We start from the raw sequence: 19,010 nt of genomic DNA on the forward strand, positions 1-19,010 counted from the left end.
CCTTTTGGTAAGCTTTGCTAGAGCAGGTCTAGAATGGCCATCATTCTCAGGATGCGTCAGTCCTACTATTGAGGCATGATCCCTTCAGTCTCCACTAGTGACCCAGGACATTCACAAGAACATTCCCTCTGGCTGGTGGGAGCCAGAAAGTCTGCCTGCTTGCCTGATCTCTGGGAACTGTTGCACATATAATTCCCTGGTTGGTCTTTGCCTGTGTTTGTGAAGTATGACTTCACAAATGTATGGCCTAATTCTTAGCAAAGACTTAAGGGAATCCCTATTGCAGATTTCCAGACCTTTTTTTTTTTTGAATCTATTTAGTCCTTCCTTTTCTGAATTCTTCACTGCAGTTTCTAGTCACCTCATCCTCCCTAAACATTGATCTTTATCTTTCCAATTCACAGAAGTCACCAAGCTTTGTTTTGGTTCTAACTCCTTTGCCTCAGTTGTTCAGAAACTGTCTGCAGGCAGAAAGCCTCAGTGCCTGACAGGCCCACCACAGGTGTCCCCAACCTCATGGACCATAGGCCAGTTGTGGGTGGAAACAATTGTTTCAGGTAATTTTATCCCCCTCAGTTTTGCAGTCATTTATAAATGGGGGTTCAGTACAGTTCATATTACTCCAGTGTGGCTAGAAGTCAAATAAGTCAAGTTTAATTTTCTGAAAGTTATTACTTGATATTGGAACACTGAAGGGTTGTTCACAGTAAACCATAGGAGGAGGGAATAAAGTTGAATGGGCTTATTCTCAACTTTGTGATCAAAGCAGATTTCATGAGCCTATATGGTTTGTGACTTCTGTTAAGAAAAATGGATTGTCCTGCTACTTAGTTCCTTATAGTTCCTCTCTCCATTCTTAGGAAATTACTCTTGATGTTACTCTGTCAGCAATATATCATGTGGCCTTTGACTAGGACATGTTGGATTTACTAAGAAAATTCAAATTCAATTTTCAGTTTTAATCAGAATTTGGGTTGAGTATATTTAGAAAGGATGGGATAACAAGGACTTTATTACATGCATACATAGATACATAAGAAGAATTTGCAGGTAATAAAAAGGATCAACTAGAACACAATATTAAGAATTGTCCTCTGTCATGGAGCAGGAAGCTGCAGGAGCCCAGCTATTTTTCAAGAACCTTGATGACTGAGTGCCAACATACTAAGTCCTTGCAGAACCCCAGCACCACAGGATTATCTGACAATACCAATTACCAGCTATCTTAACATTCCCCACTGGGCTGAACTCAGACAAAATAATTTTACTGACTAATCTGCCATAACAAGATTTAGCAATCTTTTGGAATTGGTTTGCTATGTTTTTATTTATAATGCTTAAATACTTTTCCTTCATAAAATCATTTCAATTAGAATACTTATTAATGGAGTTAACAAGAAAGAAACTGAGTTTACTTTCTGTTTATTTATTTAGTGGTTTTTAAAGAGGAATTATTTTTTTAAACCAGTGAAAAGTTAGGATTCTCTGTGTTTCTTTGGGGCTTCGGCATAATCGTTCTGCCAGACTGCTGTTTTGAGACCATTTGTAGTGTGTAGGTATATGTATAGGTACAGGTAGCTGCATAGGTAGCTGCACGTGGAATGCATGTGTATAGTGGGGTGTCTATGCACGGAAGAGTCTTAGTGTATGGGTAGAATATAGATAGGTAGCAAGCCAACTCAGATCATGCAAAGAGCTTGTCCAGGTTTAGGATCAAACAGGGATTTGCATTCTCCTTACATTGCTTTCACTTTTAATTTACCAGCAAATAAGCCCTGCACAGAATATATATGAGCTATGGATCTAGATGGGCTTCTCACAGTGATGGACTAAATGTCAATATAGCATGGAGGAACTCAGATATTTTGAAACATTCTCCTTTTTTTTTTTGCACTTCTGAATTTTGAACTCAAGACCTCATACTTGCTATGCTGGTATGTCCCTTTTTCACTTTAGTTTTTCACTTTCAGGTAGGGTCTCTCATTTTTGCCAGGGCCAGCCTCAGACTATGATCCTTCTACATGTCCTCCCACATGGCTGAGATTACAAGCATGTACCACCACGCCCAGTTAATACATTGAAATGGGGGGGGGGAGGTCTCCCTAACTTTTTTACTGGGCTTGCCTCTAAATGCAACACTCCCAATCTCCACCTCCTGAGTAGTTGTAATTACAGGCATGAGCCACAGTGTCCTGCCTGAAACATTATTCTTCGGGAAAATACCTTATAAGTCTGCTACCATATAAAACAAATCTTTTAAAGCCTCAACTTTAGATTTTCTGGTCCTGTTTTATAACCTTATTATTGGACCTACACACCTCGAGCTACTGCCTAGGTACATTAGATAGCATACTGTCTGGCTTTTGGAAAACAGTTCCGCTTTATCAATTTCTTTTGGGAGATCTCTTGCTTGTCCCAGTGGACTTGCCTCAGTTGCTGTGTAGTGTGTGTGAACTTGCCTGTTCTGCAGGCTTCAGAAGGCAGGGCTGGCTCAGCATAGCAGTGAGCAGTTCAGACAGATGTTGGGTGTGGCCACATGGTAAGCATGAAGTTGCTCTTCAATAAATATTATCCAAATGATCAAATAGAACAACTTTAAAATAAAGAACCATGCCTTTCATGCGTGTGAAAACTAAGTTTAAAACTTTTTCCCATAACATAAACAAAGGGCTAAAATATCTAAGAAATAAAGAGCCCGAAGAGCAGAAAAAATGAAGTCTCAGGCTGGGAATGGTGGCACAAGCCTTTAATCCCAGTTACTTGGGAAGCAGAGGTAGGAAGATCATAGTTTAAGGCCACTGGGTGAAAGTTTTAAACTCTATCTGAAAAACAAACTAGAAACAAAAGGTCTGGGGTGTGGTTCAAATGATATTCTAGTGAGAGGCCCTGAGTTCAATCCTCAGTACTGGGAAAAAAAAAAGTCTGAGTGGTTTTTAAGCATATGAATAGGTACTTAACTCATTCATAGTTCATAATAATAGTACAAAAAGGCAGTATACTACTACAGTGAGATGCCACCCCTTGTTTTGGGTTTTGTGTGTTTGGTTTATTCATTGTGAGGTTATAATGAAACTTTTACTTTCACGTGTTGCTTCTGAAAGTATACCTAAACCCTTTTAATACCTCTCAAAATTACAACTACAAGTACTCTTTGACTTAGCAGTTCTTGTTCTGGAATTTATTCTGAACTTGCACTTGTGCTAAATGTAGGTATACTGTTATTGGTTGAAGCATTAATTTTAAGTGCAAAAGACAAAACAACTAGGTGCAGTGGCTCATGCCTGTAATGTTAGCTACTTGGTAGGCCAGCCTGGGCAAAAAGTTATTTGCAAGACCCCATCTCAACCAATAAAAATCTGGATGTGATGGCGTATGCCTGCTATCCCAGCTACCAAAGTAGCGCAAATAGGATGACTGTGGTCCAGGCCTGCTCTGGAATAAACCTCAGACCCAAAGCAGAAAGGGCTGGGGTGTGTGGCTCAAGTGGTAGGGTGCTTACCTAGCAAGCATAGGGCCCTGAGTTCAAACCCCAGTTCCACAATAAAAAAAAAAAAACTGAAGACAGTTTTGTCCATTAGAAGAGAGTTTGTTAATTTGGATTCTCTCAAAGTGAAAACAACCAAGTAGCAAGAGTGTTCAATGTGCTTTCATTTATGTAAAAAACAAAGCCTAAAGGACAGTGGTGAGGTGGAGAGTACATATTTACATTTGCTTGTCAATATGAAAAAACCTTTCCCAAAGAATCATAAAACAGTAGTGACAGGCTTATGACTGGGCCCTGAGCTGGCAAATGGAGTAGGGCCAGGAGATAGGCTTCCCCTGAACATCATTCAAGTTTTACTTTGTAGCCATGGACTATCAAGTCAGGAAGTTAATAGACACTTTAAAATAAATTAAATTCATTCCTCCATCATAAGAATATCAAGACCAACAGCACTTTTCGCCTAGGTGTGTGTGTCTCTCTCTCTCTCTCTCTCTCAATCTTGAAATTGAACCCAGGGCCTTGCATATACCCTGACAAGGAGTTAATGGAAATCTGCATCAGAGGCTGCCCTGTCTTTGAAGTTGATGAATAAGGGTTAGATATTGACTTCAGAGCATACCTGATGGCTACTGCGAAATTGGACTGGGTGGAGGGCTGAGTGAGGCTCTTGCTGCAGCCAGGAGACAGCCTAGGAGCAGGGGAGGTAGGAAAGAATCCTGGCCAGGGCCAAGAGGAGGCGACAATCCCTGGGATAAAGAAAGGGAGGGCCTAGAGATGGCTAGTGGTCCCTGAATTTTTACATTTGTTTTTATCTGCACAAACTTATTCTTCCCATAAGAAGTTGAAGGCCTCATTTCTCAGTTACTGCAATAACAGTATTAAACAGCATATGACTGAAGAGGTTTCAGTATTTTTTTTTCTTAAATTTCTGTGTTATGGGAGGAGTTATTTATTAGGTGATTGTACTTGAATATGTTCCTTTATGACAACTGGATTCTTAATTTAGTTTTCAACACCTAGCGTATATAATGACATTTCTAACAGCCTGAAATTAACCTTGAATTTCATCATTGGCTGCTGAGCAGCCTGTCTATCCTGGTTGAAGGCATGGCTTTTGAAGAGAAATCCATAATCCTAAGGACAAGGTTCAACCTCTCTCCAGGCTTTTTCAGCTGATGCTGTCTTTCCTGGCCTCGCCCCTCCCCACCCATGCATTGCCAGTCACAAGGCTAAGGGGAGGTTTCTTTTCTAGAGGGAAAGGACAAGGGGACCCTCTGGGTACTGCTGTGAGAGGCGAGAAGGGAAGTACTGCCTCAGTAAAGCTTGGCAGCCAAAGTGGCTGACACACATTCTGCCTGGATCTGGGGACTTCTCTGTTTGAGATTTGGTGTGGGGTGGAGGGCACAAGATGTTCAAACAGATTTTTATACTCTATTCAAAAATGTATTTACAGTATTTCATTCTTTTCTCCCTTAGCATGGAGATACAAAACTCCCCACAGGGTGGCATTTGTTGAAAAATTAACCAAGCTTGTTTTAAGTCAGCTGCCTAACTTCTGGAAACTTTGGATTTCATACGTTAATGGAAGCCTTTTCAGTGAGGTATGTGTATGAATTTGACTGTAGGTGGAGCTAAGTCACTGTGAATTTCTAGTTTTAAAAATTTGATTTTTAAATATAGATTAAAAATACATTTTGAGGTGATTTCTTTAAAACCTTAGTGGCCTAACACCTATAGCTATCATTAGGTACCTTAAGATTAGTTAAAAGCATCATAAAGCCCTAATATTTCATAACCATGTGACCTTGAGCGAGTTACTTGATTGTTCTGGGACCTAGTTTTCTCATCAGTAAAAAACGTAAGGTTGTCCATCTTAACAAGTGGTTATAAGGATTAGATGAGATAGATAATTAAAGAAAAAACGAAAGTGATGTATTTCCAAGTATTCAGAATTGATTGTCCTATCAATCAGTTCAAGCTGTGGATGGCATTATTGTGTCTTAGACTTATGAGCAAATGATAAAACAGGCAGAGAATGTTTGTAAAAAACATTCTCAAAAAATTACCCAAATAAACTTGGAATTTCCTAGTGGGAAAGAATTTAGAAATCATGTGCTCTAGCCCCCCGTTTTAGCCTGCAGCAGTTTTTATGTGCCTTTGCATTTTCATGGATCACACATTTACTAAATGTCTTGATCATAATGCACAGATGTCCCGGATTTATAATGGTTTGACTTTACAATGGTGGGAAAGCAATGCACATTCAATAGAAATGAACTTTGAATTGTATCATTTCTCAGGCTAGTGATATAGGTGTAGTCATCTCTTACAGTGCTGGGCAGCAGCTGTGAGCCACAGTTCTTAGATAACAAGGGAATACAACTGATACTGACTGTAGAACACTGTGTTGCAAAGATGCAGTGTTCCCTAGAATAGGGGTGTTAAATGCCTTTTGACTTAGGATATTTCCAATTATGACAGATTTATCATGATATAGAGAAGCATCTATAACTGGTAAAGTAAAAAGTATGAATATGAAGTAATGATTAACTTTTGTGTGTTGCATGTGGAAATTGGACTCATCACACTTGTGGTCTCACATCAAGTGCTCTGTGAAAGGCCTCAGTTCTTGAAAAATAGACTGTAGCATCCTTGGCCCCCAGCTGCTACCAGGGCCCACTTATAAAATTGAGAAGATAGCTCTGGGAACCTTTCTGAGAGTAAGGGCTCTTTTGCTTCTTTTGGATGTGGCAACACAGAAGGTGGACATGAACAAGTGCTAAAGCCTTTTTTTTTTTTGCCAAGACAGACTTGGTTGTTTAAGATCCCTCCTTTCAGTGAAAAGTGGTTAGGATTTCAGTGCTCTGGGGATCTGTCACCTCTCTTTTGACAATGAACATAAATTCACACTGATATTAAAGGAAGAGAATTGTGTTCTGGAAGGTTTTTTGGTTTTTTTTTTAACCCCCTTTGTATGTTTAAATTCTCTTTGCCCACTATGTCTTTTCTTTGAAACCTATTAGATCCCGAGATCCTTGTTTATATGATTGGCTGGCTATCTGACCCAGAGGATTTACTTAGTGCATGAAAAACAGGAAAGTAGTAGTGTATAAAAAAAGCCATCTTAAGCATGACTTACTCGTGCATTCTTCTTTCTTTAATTTCAGCAATGTATTATTATGTAAGTGAGTGTTCAAATACTACAGCAATAAATAACTTTCTTCCTTTCTCTGCATCATTTGGATATGCAAAAACTCTTGATAAGTTAACTCTACAGAGGAGGTCCTTCCATATAATAAAGGAGTGTTTGGTAGTTTTTCATAAATGTAGCACTGCTTATTTCTGGGACAGGATGAGAATGCTTTAACTTCAGTTTTGCAGGTATCCAGAAAGAATTTTTTCTAGTGCTCTGCTGTCATGTCACATTATCAGTTTAGATTTCATGAATCTCAGCCAGACGAACATTGTGTGGCATGCTGTGTCTGAGGACAGTGCACACTAACTCCACAGTTTCCTCTCCAAACCTGTGCGTTGCACTCTCTGCCTTCAGACAGATAGTGCACGTGTAGATTTTCTCACTAAAACTAGTGTTATACCAGAAACATCCAGTAAACGCCACTTATAGGCTGTGACCCTTTACTTTTCTGTGCCTATTTCCAAAGAACTGGTTTGAGAATTCAGAAATAATATAATGAAGTACTTACAACAGTGTTTGGAGGATAAGTAAGAGTTCTTAGTATTTGGAATGAAATTTTCCCAGAGCTAGGGAACTTCTTGTCTAACATATATTAGGCCCTGGGTTTGAGTCTCAACACTGAAAAAACAAACAAACTAATAAAAAACAACCCAGTATTTGAAATGCTATTCGCCTGGCACACAATAGGCATTCAGTGAACCAAATTTCATATCATTAAAAATGTTAGATTAATGAAATAGGAGTGAGTGATGTAAAGGTGTATTAACTAATCTAAAGAATTAGTTCCTTAAGACATGGATATGAAACCATATTATTTATTTCCATCCAAGTGTTCTTTCCTTTCATTGGATCATATGCTGTAGGTTGCCCATCTCACTTGGATAGTAGCTGCTCTGAGTCTTTTCAGAGTCATGAAATTTCCTTTAGAGTTTTTGATTTGGGATATCTGAGTGTAAAGGGAATATATTTTTTTCCTTATAGATTCTACTACCTAGTTATGGTAAGCAGGTAGTACTTACTATGACTATATAGATGAAAATTAACCTGCTATATTTAGTTATAGATAAATATTAACGTGCTTCAGATCTCATGGACAGTATTATTGTTCAAATGAAAACAGTTTGAATTATTCTACTGAGTTGTATTTGCCTATGATATTTCTCCCTATTTATGTTGGTAAACTTTTCTTTAAAGTTTATAGTAATATTTATTAAGGATCACAGATTTAAGCTTATTTGTAAACTTATTTGCTCTCTATTGAAAAGCTTGAAAGCCACCAAAGGGAAGTAGCAAGGCATGGATACAATGGAAAGTGTACCCATCTCTGTCAGTCTATGAGTGACACCAAAAACTTCATTAGGCTAGTTTTGGGAAGATTTGGGATTTGATAACTGACACTTAATTTCATACAAGACAGCTTTATAGTATTCAAACACAATTTGCTTAAGAATTTCTTATAGAACTATCTTGTTTTATTAAGAGTTCATCCGTTAAAAATTTAGATGAAGTTTCCAACAGTTTAAATAATAGTCAGTTCTTTAAGCCAGTGAAGCCCATTTAAAATAACATGTGAATCAAAACAGTGAAATCTAGCCGTTGGTCTCACCACAAAGTAGTTTTGGTCTGTGTGTGCAGGAAAGAGTGAAGGGCTTTAGTTAACGAAATGGTTAATAATAGATTAAGATCTCACCTTTAGGTATATTTTAAATGTAGTGTACTTTTGAAGGGAAATCTTTAAAGGAATCAAATAATCATTAAATATTAAGGATCAATATATTTAAAGTCACGTAAGTCATATAAATTAAAATGGAGATTCTGAAATTAGATTTCCCTTTAATAGGGCAAACCTTATAGAATTCCTTTTGTGGGAATGCCCAGCTCTCCATCATGTTAAAACAGTAACTGTTGTTTTATTAACAGTTGCAACTTCCAGGGAACACAGGTGAGAATGCTGCCGAGATAGCAGGAGGGACACCCAACAATCTACTTTTTTTACTCATTCACATCTTTTAGTGTTTATTAAACCAATTCTACATACTGTTTGTCTACCTTATAATACTATAAATGCATATGTACGATATTATATTTTAAAGTTAACTTGAAATCAATATCATAATCATTTTTAATGTGATTCTTCTTAACTTGATAGGTCTTTTGACTTGTCTTTAACCTTAACCAATAATACATAAAGGTTATATATTTTGCTATGTCATCAAAAGTCAGAATTTCTTTTACACTGGATAATTTTGTCTGTTTGGAAACTTTGGTAAGCTTGCCCTTCTAGGGTGTTTTATATAATAATATTTAGTTGGTAGACCATTTGTTAATATGAGACTAACTGAAATCCATTGAACAAATTTCTCTTAATCTATTTAAAGTAGTCTTCTACAATTCCTTTAAGAAAAGGAGACATGGGCTATATCAGCAAGCAAACAGAAAGAAAAATTTATCCTAGAATGAATCTTAGAATGTATTCTTAAATTGCTCTATAAATTTCCCAAAAAAGGAGCAAGGGTTTATAATTTTTTAAAAAATAAAACAATATAATGCATTATTATATACCAAGGGAATGGGACAGGTGCTCTAGGATTACTGCACATTAATTCAGAGTTACTCTTCCTTTTATTTCTATTTGTTTATTTGTTTTTTGGTGGTACTGGAATTTGAACTTATGGCCTTGTACTTGGTAAGCATGTGCTCTTACCACTGGCAATACTTCTCCATCCCTTCTTTTTATTTCTGTACTAGCTAATGAGAAATAATGTTAAGAATGTCATTATGAGTATGATGCACTATTGCTTAACTTTATGAAATTTACCTACAAAATTGGTAATTTCAACTTAATTCATAGGTTTATTTATGGGAATTTTACCTAAAAGTTTTAGGCCATGTTTTTTTTTCCCTTCAGTACTGGGGATTGAACTCAGGGCCTCCAGCTTGCTTGGTAAGTGCTCTATTACTTGAGCCCTTTTTGTCTAAAGGTTTTAGAAAGATGAATAGCTTTTTGTTGAAATAAGAAAAGTTTTATAACTAATCATCCTATAACTGGAAACATTATTTCTTAAGCATTCCGTTTAATCAAGTTAGATGTCATGTTCTCATGTTCTAAATTATTTCTAAAAGACAGTTAATATGTTTCATTTTGTTTTTAAATTTTAAGACTGCCGAGAAGTTGGGCCAGATTGAAAGATCAAAGAATGTAAGACAAAGACAAAATGATTTCAAGGTAAGTTAGTGATAAATATGCAGACTTTCCCACAGGATAGGGTTTGCTAATCCACAGTCTCTAGAAGAGTTTACGTTCAAGGTGTTATCATTCAGGTACGGTCTTTTGTTTAATTTAACTGCATTTTAATGCAGTTTTACTTCTTTGCTTTCTAGAAAATGATTCAGGAAGTAATGCACTCCCTTGTGAAGCTGATCCGTGGAGCCCTGCTGCCGCTCAGCATCCGAGAAGGAGAGGGGAGGCAGTATGGAGGCTGGGAAGTGAAGTCAGAGCTGTCTGGACAGTGGCTTGTGCATGTCATCCAGACTGTAAGGTAAATGTGGACATATGCTCAGCAGAGGGGTAAATTTACCCTCAGTATGGAATATGAAATTTAATACATTTAATGCAGAGGAAATTTCACTTTCCTACCCTCTGGCCTGTTGCCTCCACTACTTCTTGCTTAATCACCTAACAGTGAAGTTCTTAAATATTCCTGGTATTTGTGAGGGATGAAAACATACCACATGTATATCTGTTCTGTTGCTTAGCTCAGCTTTAGCAGTATATCACAGTCCCTGATGGTCTTACTCGCCCCGTTTGCAGCCTAATGTTATAGCTTGTGTGCTGCACAAGGCACAGCCATAGGACGGGGGAACCAAGGCAAGGGTTGCTTGGGGATCCCATCTGCTCACTTTTACTGTGTTTGTTTCCCAGGCTCACTTATGAATCCTTGACTGCTCTTGAAATTCCTAACGACATGCTACAGATAATTCAGGATCTCATTTTGGATCTCCGTGTGCATTGTATCATGGTCACTCTGCAACACACAGCAGAAGGTGTGTTAAGGAAAACTAGTAATGTTCACTGGACAATAGTTATATGAAGATGCCATCTCCTTCCAGGTTCCTGATCCTTGAAAACTGTTATCACAGAGATATGAGTATATTAGTTTACCTAATTTCTAGTTGTTCAGTAGATTTTTTTCCCTTTCTTCCTATCTTTTCAAAATAATTTACTTGAGATTTAACACCATGTACAAATTAGGATGGGTATACTTGAAAATATTTAAGAATATAAGAACATCTGTAGAGTAAATATTAAGTAAAGGCAGGACATTAAATGTATATAAAGTATGAATCCAGTTTTAAAAAAATCAGTGTATATAAAAATTTTAATTTATAAAAATCAATGTAAACAGAAGAAAGACCATTTACAGTGGCTTCATGAATAGTATAAATTATAGTTGCTTCTCATTTTCTTTATACTTTTTAAAGTTTTTAGGATTTTCTATACAGAATCATTAAAAGTAATGAGTTATCTTTAAAAAGCAGCTTTTGGGGATATTAAATTCTTTCGAAAACAATCAAGAACATTGTAGTAAGTGACATAAGCCTTTACTGCCCGCCACCAAGCTTTTTAAGTGGGCTGGTCAGATTGGTAGTTATGATGTTGTATAAATGCAATCCAGGTGAGAAACTGAACAGTCCCCTTGCACCTGATTCCAGGCCTGGTGACCTGAGCTAGCCCACTACACTAGTTCATCCTTTGGCCAAGTGAGAATTAATGCTGCCATTGTCAGGAATGTAGAGGACTCAAAGAGAATCCAAATTGTTCATCAGAAATTTTAGGGAAGAAATTTTGTAAGGCTCTTTCTGTACATGTCTAGTGTTACCAAGAAGACTGAGTAAGTAAACACCATCTCAAGTTGTCATTAAGCTTGGCTGAGCAATCTCCTAATTGGACTATGCAGTGAAAATTTTTATTTGCAGTAATGTTTTATTAGAAAAATCCAGTGAATAATGCATGTTTTAATCCTCAAGTTTACCAAAACTGTAATCTGTCCTTACTTTCACCAAGTTTTTACATATCTTAATAAAATAATTAAGAATCATAACCTTTGTAGATTTTCATCTCTTTAACATTTAGTAAGATAATTATAATAAAACGTACTTGTGTGTTTGTTTTCTTTGCAGAAATAAAGAGACTAGCTGAAAAGGAAGACTGGATTGTTGATAATGAAGGATTAACTTCCCTAGTAAGTTTTAATTCTCCATTAATAGTAATTAGTGCTTATTATATGCAAAGTAAATGATTTGCTATAATTATAAGGAGCACATGCTCTCTGCATTGCAACTCTAAATAGTTTCTGTAATGGAAAAATAGGCTTCTTAAAATTTCCTTTCTCAGGCTTTTTTGCTTGTTACTAATCATGAGCACTTAAAACAGTGTAAAGGATGGATTTCACTTAGAAACTTGTTTGTATACTGCATCACTTACTACTTTTACTTACATTACTTTAAAAAAAAAATAGATGATGCTTAAGTCCATATAACTCAGCAACTTGACATTTTTAGAAAGTCAGGATGGAAGAAATGGTGTTGCTGGCTCCTATGCTGAAACAAAATAATGAAGCACAATCTCCACAGAAAGAGTCCTAGGTCAGGCAGCAACAAGAACTACAATCTGTTCATTCTAAACTCATCATTTCTTTCTCATTTTTTTTTATTCTTTTATACACATGTGCATACATTGTTTGGGTCATTTCTCCACCCTGCCCCCCTCCCCTACCCTCTCCCTCCCTTTCCCCCTCAGTTCCAGGCAGGTCCTGTTCTACCTTTATCACTGGTTTTGTTGAAGAAAAGAGACAAGCCTAATAAGGAGGACAAAGTGTTTTTGCTAGTTGTAAACTCATCATTTTTAAAGATACCTTTACAAACAGTTTTCTCACCTGGTTTACAAATCCCCCTACAATCCTGTCAGTGGGTGGCCAGCAGGATTGACTTTCAGCTGCTGAAATATCCCAGTGGTTTACAGGGACAGGATTTCCTGTTTCTTTAACACTGGTCTGACAGCCTGGTTGTGCCCAGGACCAATCTGCCTTTCTTCACTCTGACCCTTTCCATTACTGGTTTCAGCTCAGAGTCATCCTTGGCCTCACTTCTGCCAAGAAGAAAGTCTAGTAGTCTTCTAGGAGCAACAGTGCTCTTCTCACTCGCATTCACAAACCCACATCCAAGCAAGCAGAAGCTGGGGAATGGAGTTTTTCAGCAGAGCACATGGCTGTTCCCAACAGTTGTCTTAGCTTAGAAAGAAAAAGGGAGAAAGTAAATTCTGTGGACAGAACCTCCAATTTCTGCCATGTCCAAGGAAGCAAGAATAAAACAGTTTGGACCCACCTGAATTTGAAGACCCCAAGCAGTATTTCTTCTTTTCCTCTAACTTCTGTACTTCTTAATGATAATCTTTCTTTGGGAGTGGGGAATTTTTGTCTTGTTCTATTCCTCCAAATTTCAAAGCTTTATAAGATAATATATACATAGATATAAGTGTACCTTACTTTAAGTAACAATGTGGTTTAGAAAGGAAATCCTTATTTTCAACTTTTTGTAAATTAAATCATATTTGAAATGAGTTAGCAAAGTTAACTATTTTTAATAAATCAGTTATCTCATTTTAAGGGATTTCAAATAAAAATTTAATTGACTAGATTTATTTTCTTTGTCCCAGTTGTTTGTATTGAAATGAAAAACTATTCTGTAGCTAGTTCTCCCTCGAAGTAAATCTTTAGAGAAAGGTGTGCAACACCTTTTATGGAAGCCTCTTAAGATGCATGAAAAGATCAAATATAAAGTGTCTCCACTTTTTATATTGATTAAGTGTTGTAATTATGCTATTTGGATATGTTGCATTAAATAAGTTCTATTAAAATTTCTTTTTAGGACTGGTGGAGTGACTCAAGTAGTAGAGTACAGGCCTAGCAAGCCTAAGGCCCTGAGTTCAAACCCCAGTACCACAAAAAAAAAAAAAAAAAAAAAAAAACTTTTTAAATTTTTAATGTGGTTCCTGGAAAATCTAAAACTAGTTCTGTGACTCACATTACACTCTTGGACAGTGCTGGCATGGAGGAAAGTGTACTCCACTCAACTCATCAATAGCCTGACCCAAAGAAGCCCCAGAATCTGGCCTTGGGTCTTATTTTGTAAAGAAGCAGAACATTTCTTAATAGTGTTATGGATTAGGATTAAGTGCAGAACTATGCATTAAAGCACTTTATGAACTGCATCCCTTTGTGCAAACAAAAGGGATTTTTCCTTTGGCAGTACTTGGGTCTGAACTCAGGGCCTCATGCTTGCTAGGCAGGTACTTTACCACTTGAGCCAGATCCCTAGCCCTTTCTGCTTTAGGTATTTTTCAAATAGGTTGTCATGTTTTTGCCCAGGCCAGCCCGAACTGTGATTCTCCTATTTACACTTTACTTGTATCTGGGACCTCAAACATGAACCATCACTGTTGGGCTTATTGATTGAGGTGGGGTCTTGCTAACTTTTTGCCTGGGCTGGCCTCAACTGTGATCCTCCTGATCTCTGCTTCTTGAGTAAATGGGATTATAGGCATGAACAAGCACACCTGGCCAAAGGATTTTTATTAGTTAAATTAATACTTATAGCCATTGCTATAACCAGCCGGTGCTGGTTGGCACTAGTGGCTTGTATCTGTAATGCTAACCACTTGGGAGGCAGAGATCAGGAGAATCAAGTTCTGAAGCTAGCCCAAGCAAGTGGTTCAAGAGGCCCTGTCTCAAAAATACCCAATACAAAAAAGGGCTGGCAGAATGGCTCAAGTAGTAGAGTGCCTGCCTAGCAGGTGTGAGGCCCTGAGTTCAAGCCCCAATACTGCACCCCCCATTAATAGTTGTAGTAACTAGGATACCATGATAATTCCTTAATTTTGCATTATTCCTTATGTTTTCAAAACCATTTCATGCAATTCTATAGCAAACTTGAAGGACAGGCTAAAAGGGATCATTGGGCCATCATCTACTGAGTACCTTTCCCCCAATGAAATAGGCATGGGAAGTTAGACATCAAATTACGTTAATGCCCAGTGCATGAAACGGCCTCAAATTAATTTTGTACAAAGGCAAAAAAATTTTTTACCTGTTCAGTGTGAGAAAAAGGAGTCTCTGTTGCCAAGATTCTATGTTTCGTTAAAAATCATACCCAAAACTGACATTCATTCAGTCTTCAGCCATGAAACAGGCATTGGCCTTAGGTCTTCTTGGGTCAGAGTGCCGTTATGCATGGTTGGCCGTGCATGAACTTCCCAGAGAGCTGCCATCACCCAGGATCATAGTTTGTCTGTTGAAGGCTGGCCTCTGTGAAAATGATCTGGAATGATTACTAGAGAAAGGTGTTTGTGGTCTACTTTTAAAGTTTGACCACCACAGTGCAATTGTAACCATACAATAACTAATTTCATGTTTGACCTCATACACACAAGTCACATAAATATGTGCTGGGAACACAGCAGGCCATGGGAAAGAATGACCCACGAGAAGTAGCTCATCTGGACTCAGCCAAGTGTTTTCTAGTCAAATGTCTGTGAAGAAAGATGCTAACACAATGGACTAATGCTGATGAAAGGTAGATCAGCTCTTGGAGCACAAGTCTGCATTCTAGCAGTAGTTTAACTTTATGTGTATGTAAAATTCTGAGACTTTGAACAATGACTTAACAATTTATAAATTTCTCAGCATTGCCTCAGCCCCAGTCTCATTCCTGTAGGAAGCTGCCACTGTGGTAGGGAAACCCTCCTTACCACATGACGACACAAGTAACCATGAGTAGCTATGGCCTTTGTGGCCATGGCTACTCTTTGAACTAAAGTCCTGGCTTTAATCAGCACTTCACTGTGGTGCTCCTCACTAGAAAGCATCCTGCTGTCTTCTGTCTAGAATGGTTTTTGCCTGTTTTTAATTTGGATAATTTTCAGAATTTTCTTCTTTCAGAAGAATTGAAATGGTTTTGATAACTTCTTATAGTCAACTAAGTTGAATGATTCACTGATGATGCACAGAGATGGTAGTTTATTTCTTTTGAGAAAAGGAAAAATCAGCTGCTAGATTATCGTTTACCTCTCTTAGCCAAAACTACTGCCTGAGCTTTCTTAGTACTCCCTGTTCACTTGCTGTACTAAGTGGGTACAGTTCAAGTCTTAATACAAGAAATCCAGATGAACATGAGCATTTCAGTGTCAACACTTGAAGTTTAGATTTTATTATGATTATTACTATTATGCTTCACTATCTTACATTTTTGTGCCTTCTGAGACAGGTAGATCACACGAATAAGGTCAGTCCATTTAACAGACTGTTTTCCCCTTTGGTAGTACTGTGGAGCCCCAGAGCCACATGTGTGCGGGGCTCTAATGAACATTTTGACTCTAAGTGTTTCTCAGTAGTTAGTATTTCACCCTGTACTCCTCTTTTCTTGTACTTCCACTTTTAAGTATTCTTTATGATGCTGTCTGGTGGTTTCAAAGTGCAATAGCAAGCAAGATGACTTTAAAGCCCAGGCATCATTTTAGCTGATCAGAACACAGACTTGTCTTTTTTTTTTTTTTAATTCCCCAGTACTGGGGTTTGATCTCAGGGACTATACCTTAAGCCACTCCACCAGTCCTTTTTTGTTGTTTTTGATATAGGGTCTCATGAACTATTTACCCTGGCTGGCTTTGAACTGTGATCCTCCCATCTCTGCCTCCTGAGTAGCTAGGATTATAGGTGTGAGCCACTGAGGCCCAGCAGACTTGTCTTTTTTTTTTTTTTTAATGTACAGCTGTCACTTCCTTTATTTTTTCCCAAGCCCTTTTATAAAACGTGATGCGTGTATTCTGAAGAGGTCCTTACTCCAGATTTCTACCACAGAGCTGGTTGGTTGAATGTTGGTCCCTCCCTTGTACAGCCCCCCCCACTGCCCCGAACAAATCTAAAGACCCCCCCCAGTCCCATCTCTGGCACCAGTGTTGACCAGCAGAAGCTAGGACTTGCCTTTTCCCCTGAGGCCTGCATACAGCTGTGCTTTCTGAGAACTTGTCCCTCCTCCCCTGTTCCTTCTGTGAAGAGGCAGCCCTCCTTCCTTCAGGTCTATCTCAAAGGGTCTGTTTGTCCTATTTAGAGCAGACCCCACTCCAGCACCATTTTTCACTGAGTTTCACTTGTTTTCTTCATGGTGCTTATTATAGTTTGCAATTGGAATTTTATTTCTGTCTGATTTTGATTATAATTTTCATGGTGGTGTCTCTCAACTAGAATAAGCATTTCATGAGAATTCTGCCTGTCCCACTCACTCTTGTGTCCCCAGCACCTAGAGTTAAACTTCCAGCACAGGAGTAACAGGTGTTAGCCTCTGTTCAAGCTTATCTTGAAGTGTCATTGGTTGGACATATTTTCAAGTTTCATTTTCTGGCTTAATGCATGAGAAAATGACTGCAATGACATATTTGACTTAAAAGATCTCCAGGTTGTTATCATTAAGAAGATTTAAGTGTAAAGTATATGCCAAATCTCAGACTCCTTGACTAGAAGATTACTTGTCAGATAATCTCTGTTCCTGTCCATAAATCTGGAAAATTTAGAGTTTGTGGCCATACTCACTTTAGTAAACACATCTTAATAGCCAGAGCATATTGGGTTTAACAATGTTTTGTTTCCCTCCCCCCTCCCCCAGCCATGTCAGTTTGAGCAGTGCATCGTGCATTCCCTGCAGTCACTGAAAGACGTTCTCGATTGCAAGCCTGGAGAAGCCAGTGTGAGTTTCCATAGGGTTCTACCTGTTTCAAAATCTCCCAATACCCCTCCATGATAATCACAGTGGTGAACTTTCAAGTGAGTGCTGTATGATAGAGTTTTTCTCTTACTGCGTGTCCCTTTCATCTAGTTTTAACTACACAGACATGAGGCAAGAAGAACATGTGTGTTCAGGAGTTGTGGGCAAAGCACTTGGAGAGCACTATGTGTGCAGAGTGAATGATTGACCTGGGATTATTAGCCAGCTGGGGACCAGAACCACCTCAGGTGGGAAGCCACCATGGCTAATGCTTCAGAGTAAGGCTGTCCACACCTGAATCAGTTTTCCATATTTCAGCTCTTTCTATTTAATTTCACAAACAATAAGTTTTGCTTTCCTAGCAAACACCAAAAATTTTAATCAAAATTCTTCCTCATAGGTCTTTCAACAATCTAAAACACAGGAGGAGGTTTGCCAACTAAGCATCAATATCATGCAGGTAATATTTAACAGCAGTGCTTCCCAGTGCACTTATAGTCAGCCAGTCCTATTAATAAAGCATGTAGGGTATATATTAAGTATTCCTCACCTTTGTACACAGTTATGTACAGTACTAATGAAGGAGTACTTTCTGCTTCTGTTAGCAAAACTTGAATATCTCATTGATATTATGCTTCCTTTTTTTTTTTTTTTGTGTCTCATGGTACTTTCTGTATATTTCCTTTAGGTCTCAAAGTGAATTAAATGATTGTTTACATTTTGTCTGGAACATAAAGGTTTTTGATTGTTTTCAGTGCTTTGTGTGCACAGAAGCAAAGTCCAGCATGTTAGTGAATCAATTAGAGGAAGAAAAAAGGGCTTTTTTCCTAAAATGTATTCAGGAAATAAGAATCAGAACACCAGTACTTTTAGTTTCTGTCATGTGTGTAGTATGCATTGATGGAATACATATTTCTAATACACACACCTCCCCTCACCTCACTTATGGGATGTATTGTTCTACTTTAATTTATGTGAAATAGTTTTTAATGTCCAAATAGATTATGTCAGACATTGTCTCACTGAAACTTATCATTTTTGACTTAGGTTTTTATATACTGTCTGGAACAACTGAGCACCAAGCCTGATGCAGATATAGATACTACACAGTAAGTAGAAATGAAATTATTGCTGGGATGTAGCTTAGTGGTAGAGTGTTTACCTAGCATGCATAAGGCCCAGGGTTCAATACCACACCCCACAGGAAAAAAAAAAACAAAACCAAAAAAACTTGCCAGGTATGGTGGCACAGGCCTTTCAGGGCAAAGAGAGGCTGAGGCAGGAGGATCATCACTTATAGTTTAGTGTGGGTTGCACAGAGAGACCTTGTCTGAAAAAAAAAAAAAGAAAGAAAAAAATGAAAGTGATCTCATTGTTACATTTTTGGGATTTAAAAATGTAGACTCAGATTACATAGTTTTATGTATTGAGCTTTCAATCTTTCCATGTTCTGAATTTATCTTAGCCTTATTAGAGACATATTGAGCAAATTGTTCAAAAGAACAGATTTTATCA

General features: G+C 37.8%; 1 protein-coding gene across 3 annotated transcripts in view; it reads left to right on the top strand.

Moving 5' to 3' along the window:
- Positions 1-19,010, top strand: part of Exoc2 (exocyst complex component 2) — a 210,392-nt gene that overhangs the window by 132,849 nt on the left and 58,533 nt on the right. For 2 of the 3 annotated variants that reach the window (XM_074082998.1, XM_074082999.1), the window contains 9 exons: positions 4,961-5,085; positions 9,589-9,624; positions 9,841-9,906; positions 10,062-10,219; positions 10,603-10,724; positions 11,862-11,923; positions 17,397-17,477; positions 17,896-17,955; positions 18,543-18,604. In XM_074082998.1, the coding sequence (XP_073939099.1) occupies positions 4,961-5,085; positions 9,589-9,624; positions 9,841-9,906; positions 10,062-10,219; positions 10,603-10,724; positions 11,862-11,923; positions 17,397-17,477; positions 17,896-17,955; positions 18,543-18,604 (772 nt within the window). The remainder of the gene's footprint in view (positions 1-4,960; positions 5,086-9,588; positions 9,625-9,840; positions 9,907-10,061; positions 10,220-10,602; positions 10,725-11,861; positions 11,924-17,396; positions 17,478-17,895; positions 17,956-18,542; positions 18,605-19,010) is intronic. The other variant, XM_074083000.1, reaches the window with a different exon arrangement.

This window comes from Castor canadensis, chromosome 8, assembly GCF_047511655.1.
Source record: "Castor canadensis chromosome 8, mCasCan1.hap1v2, whole genome shotgun sequence".
Lineage (NCBI taxonomy): Eukaryota > Metazoa > Chordata > Mammalia > Rodentia > Castoridae > Castor > Castor canadensis.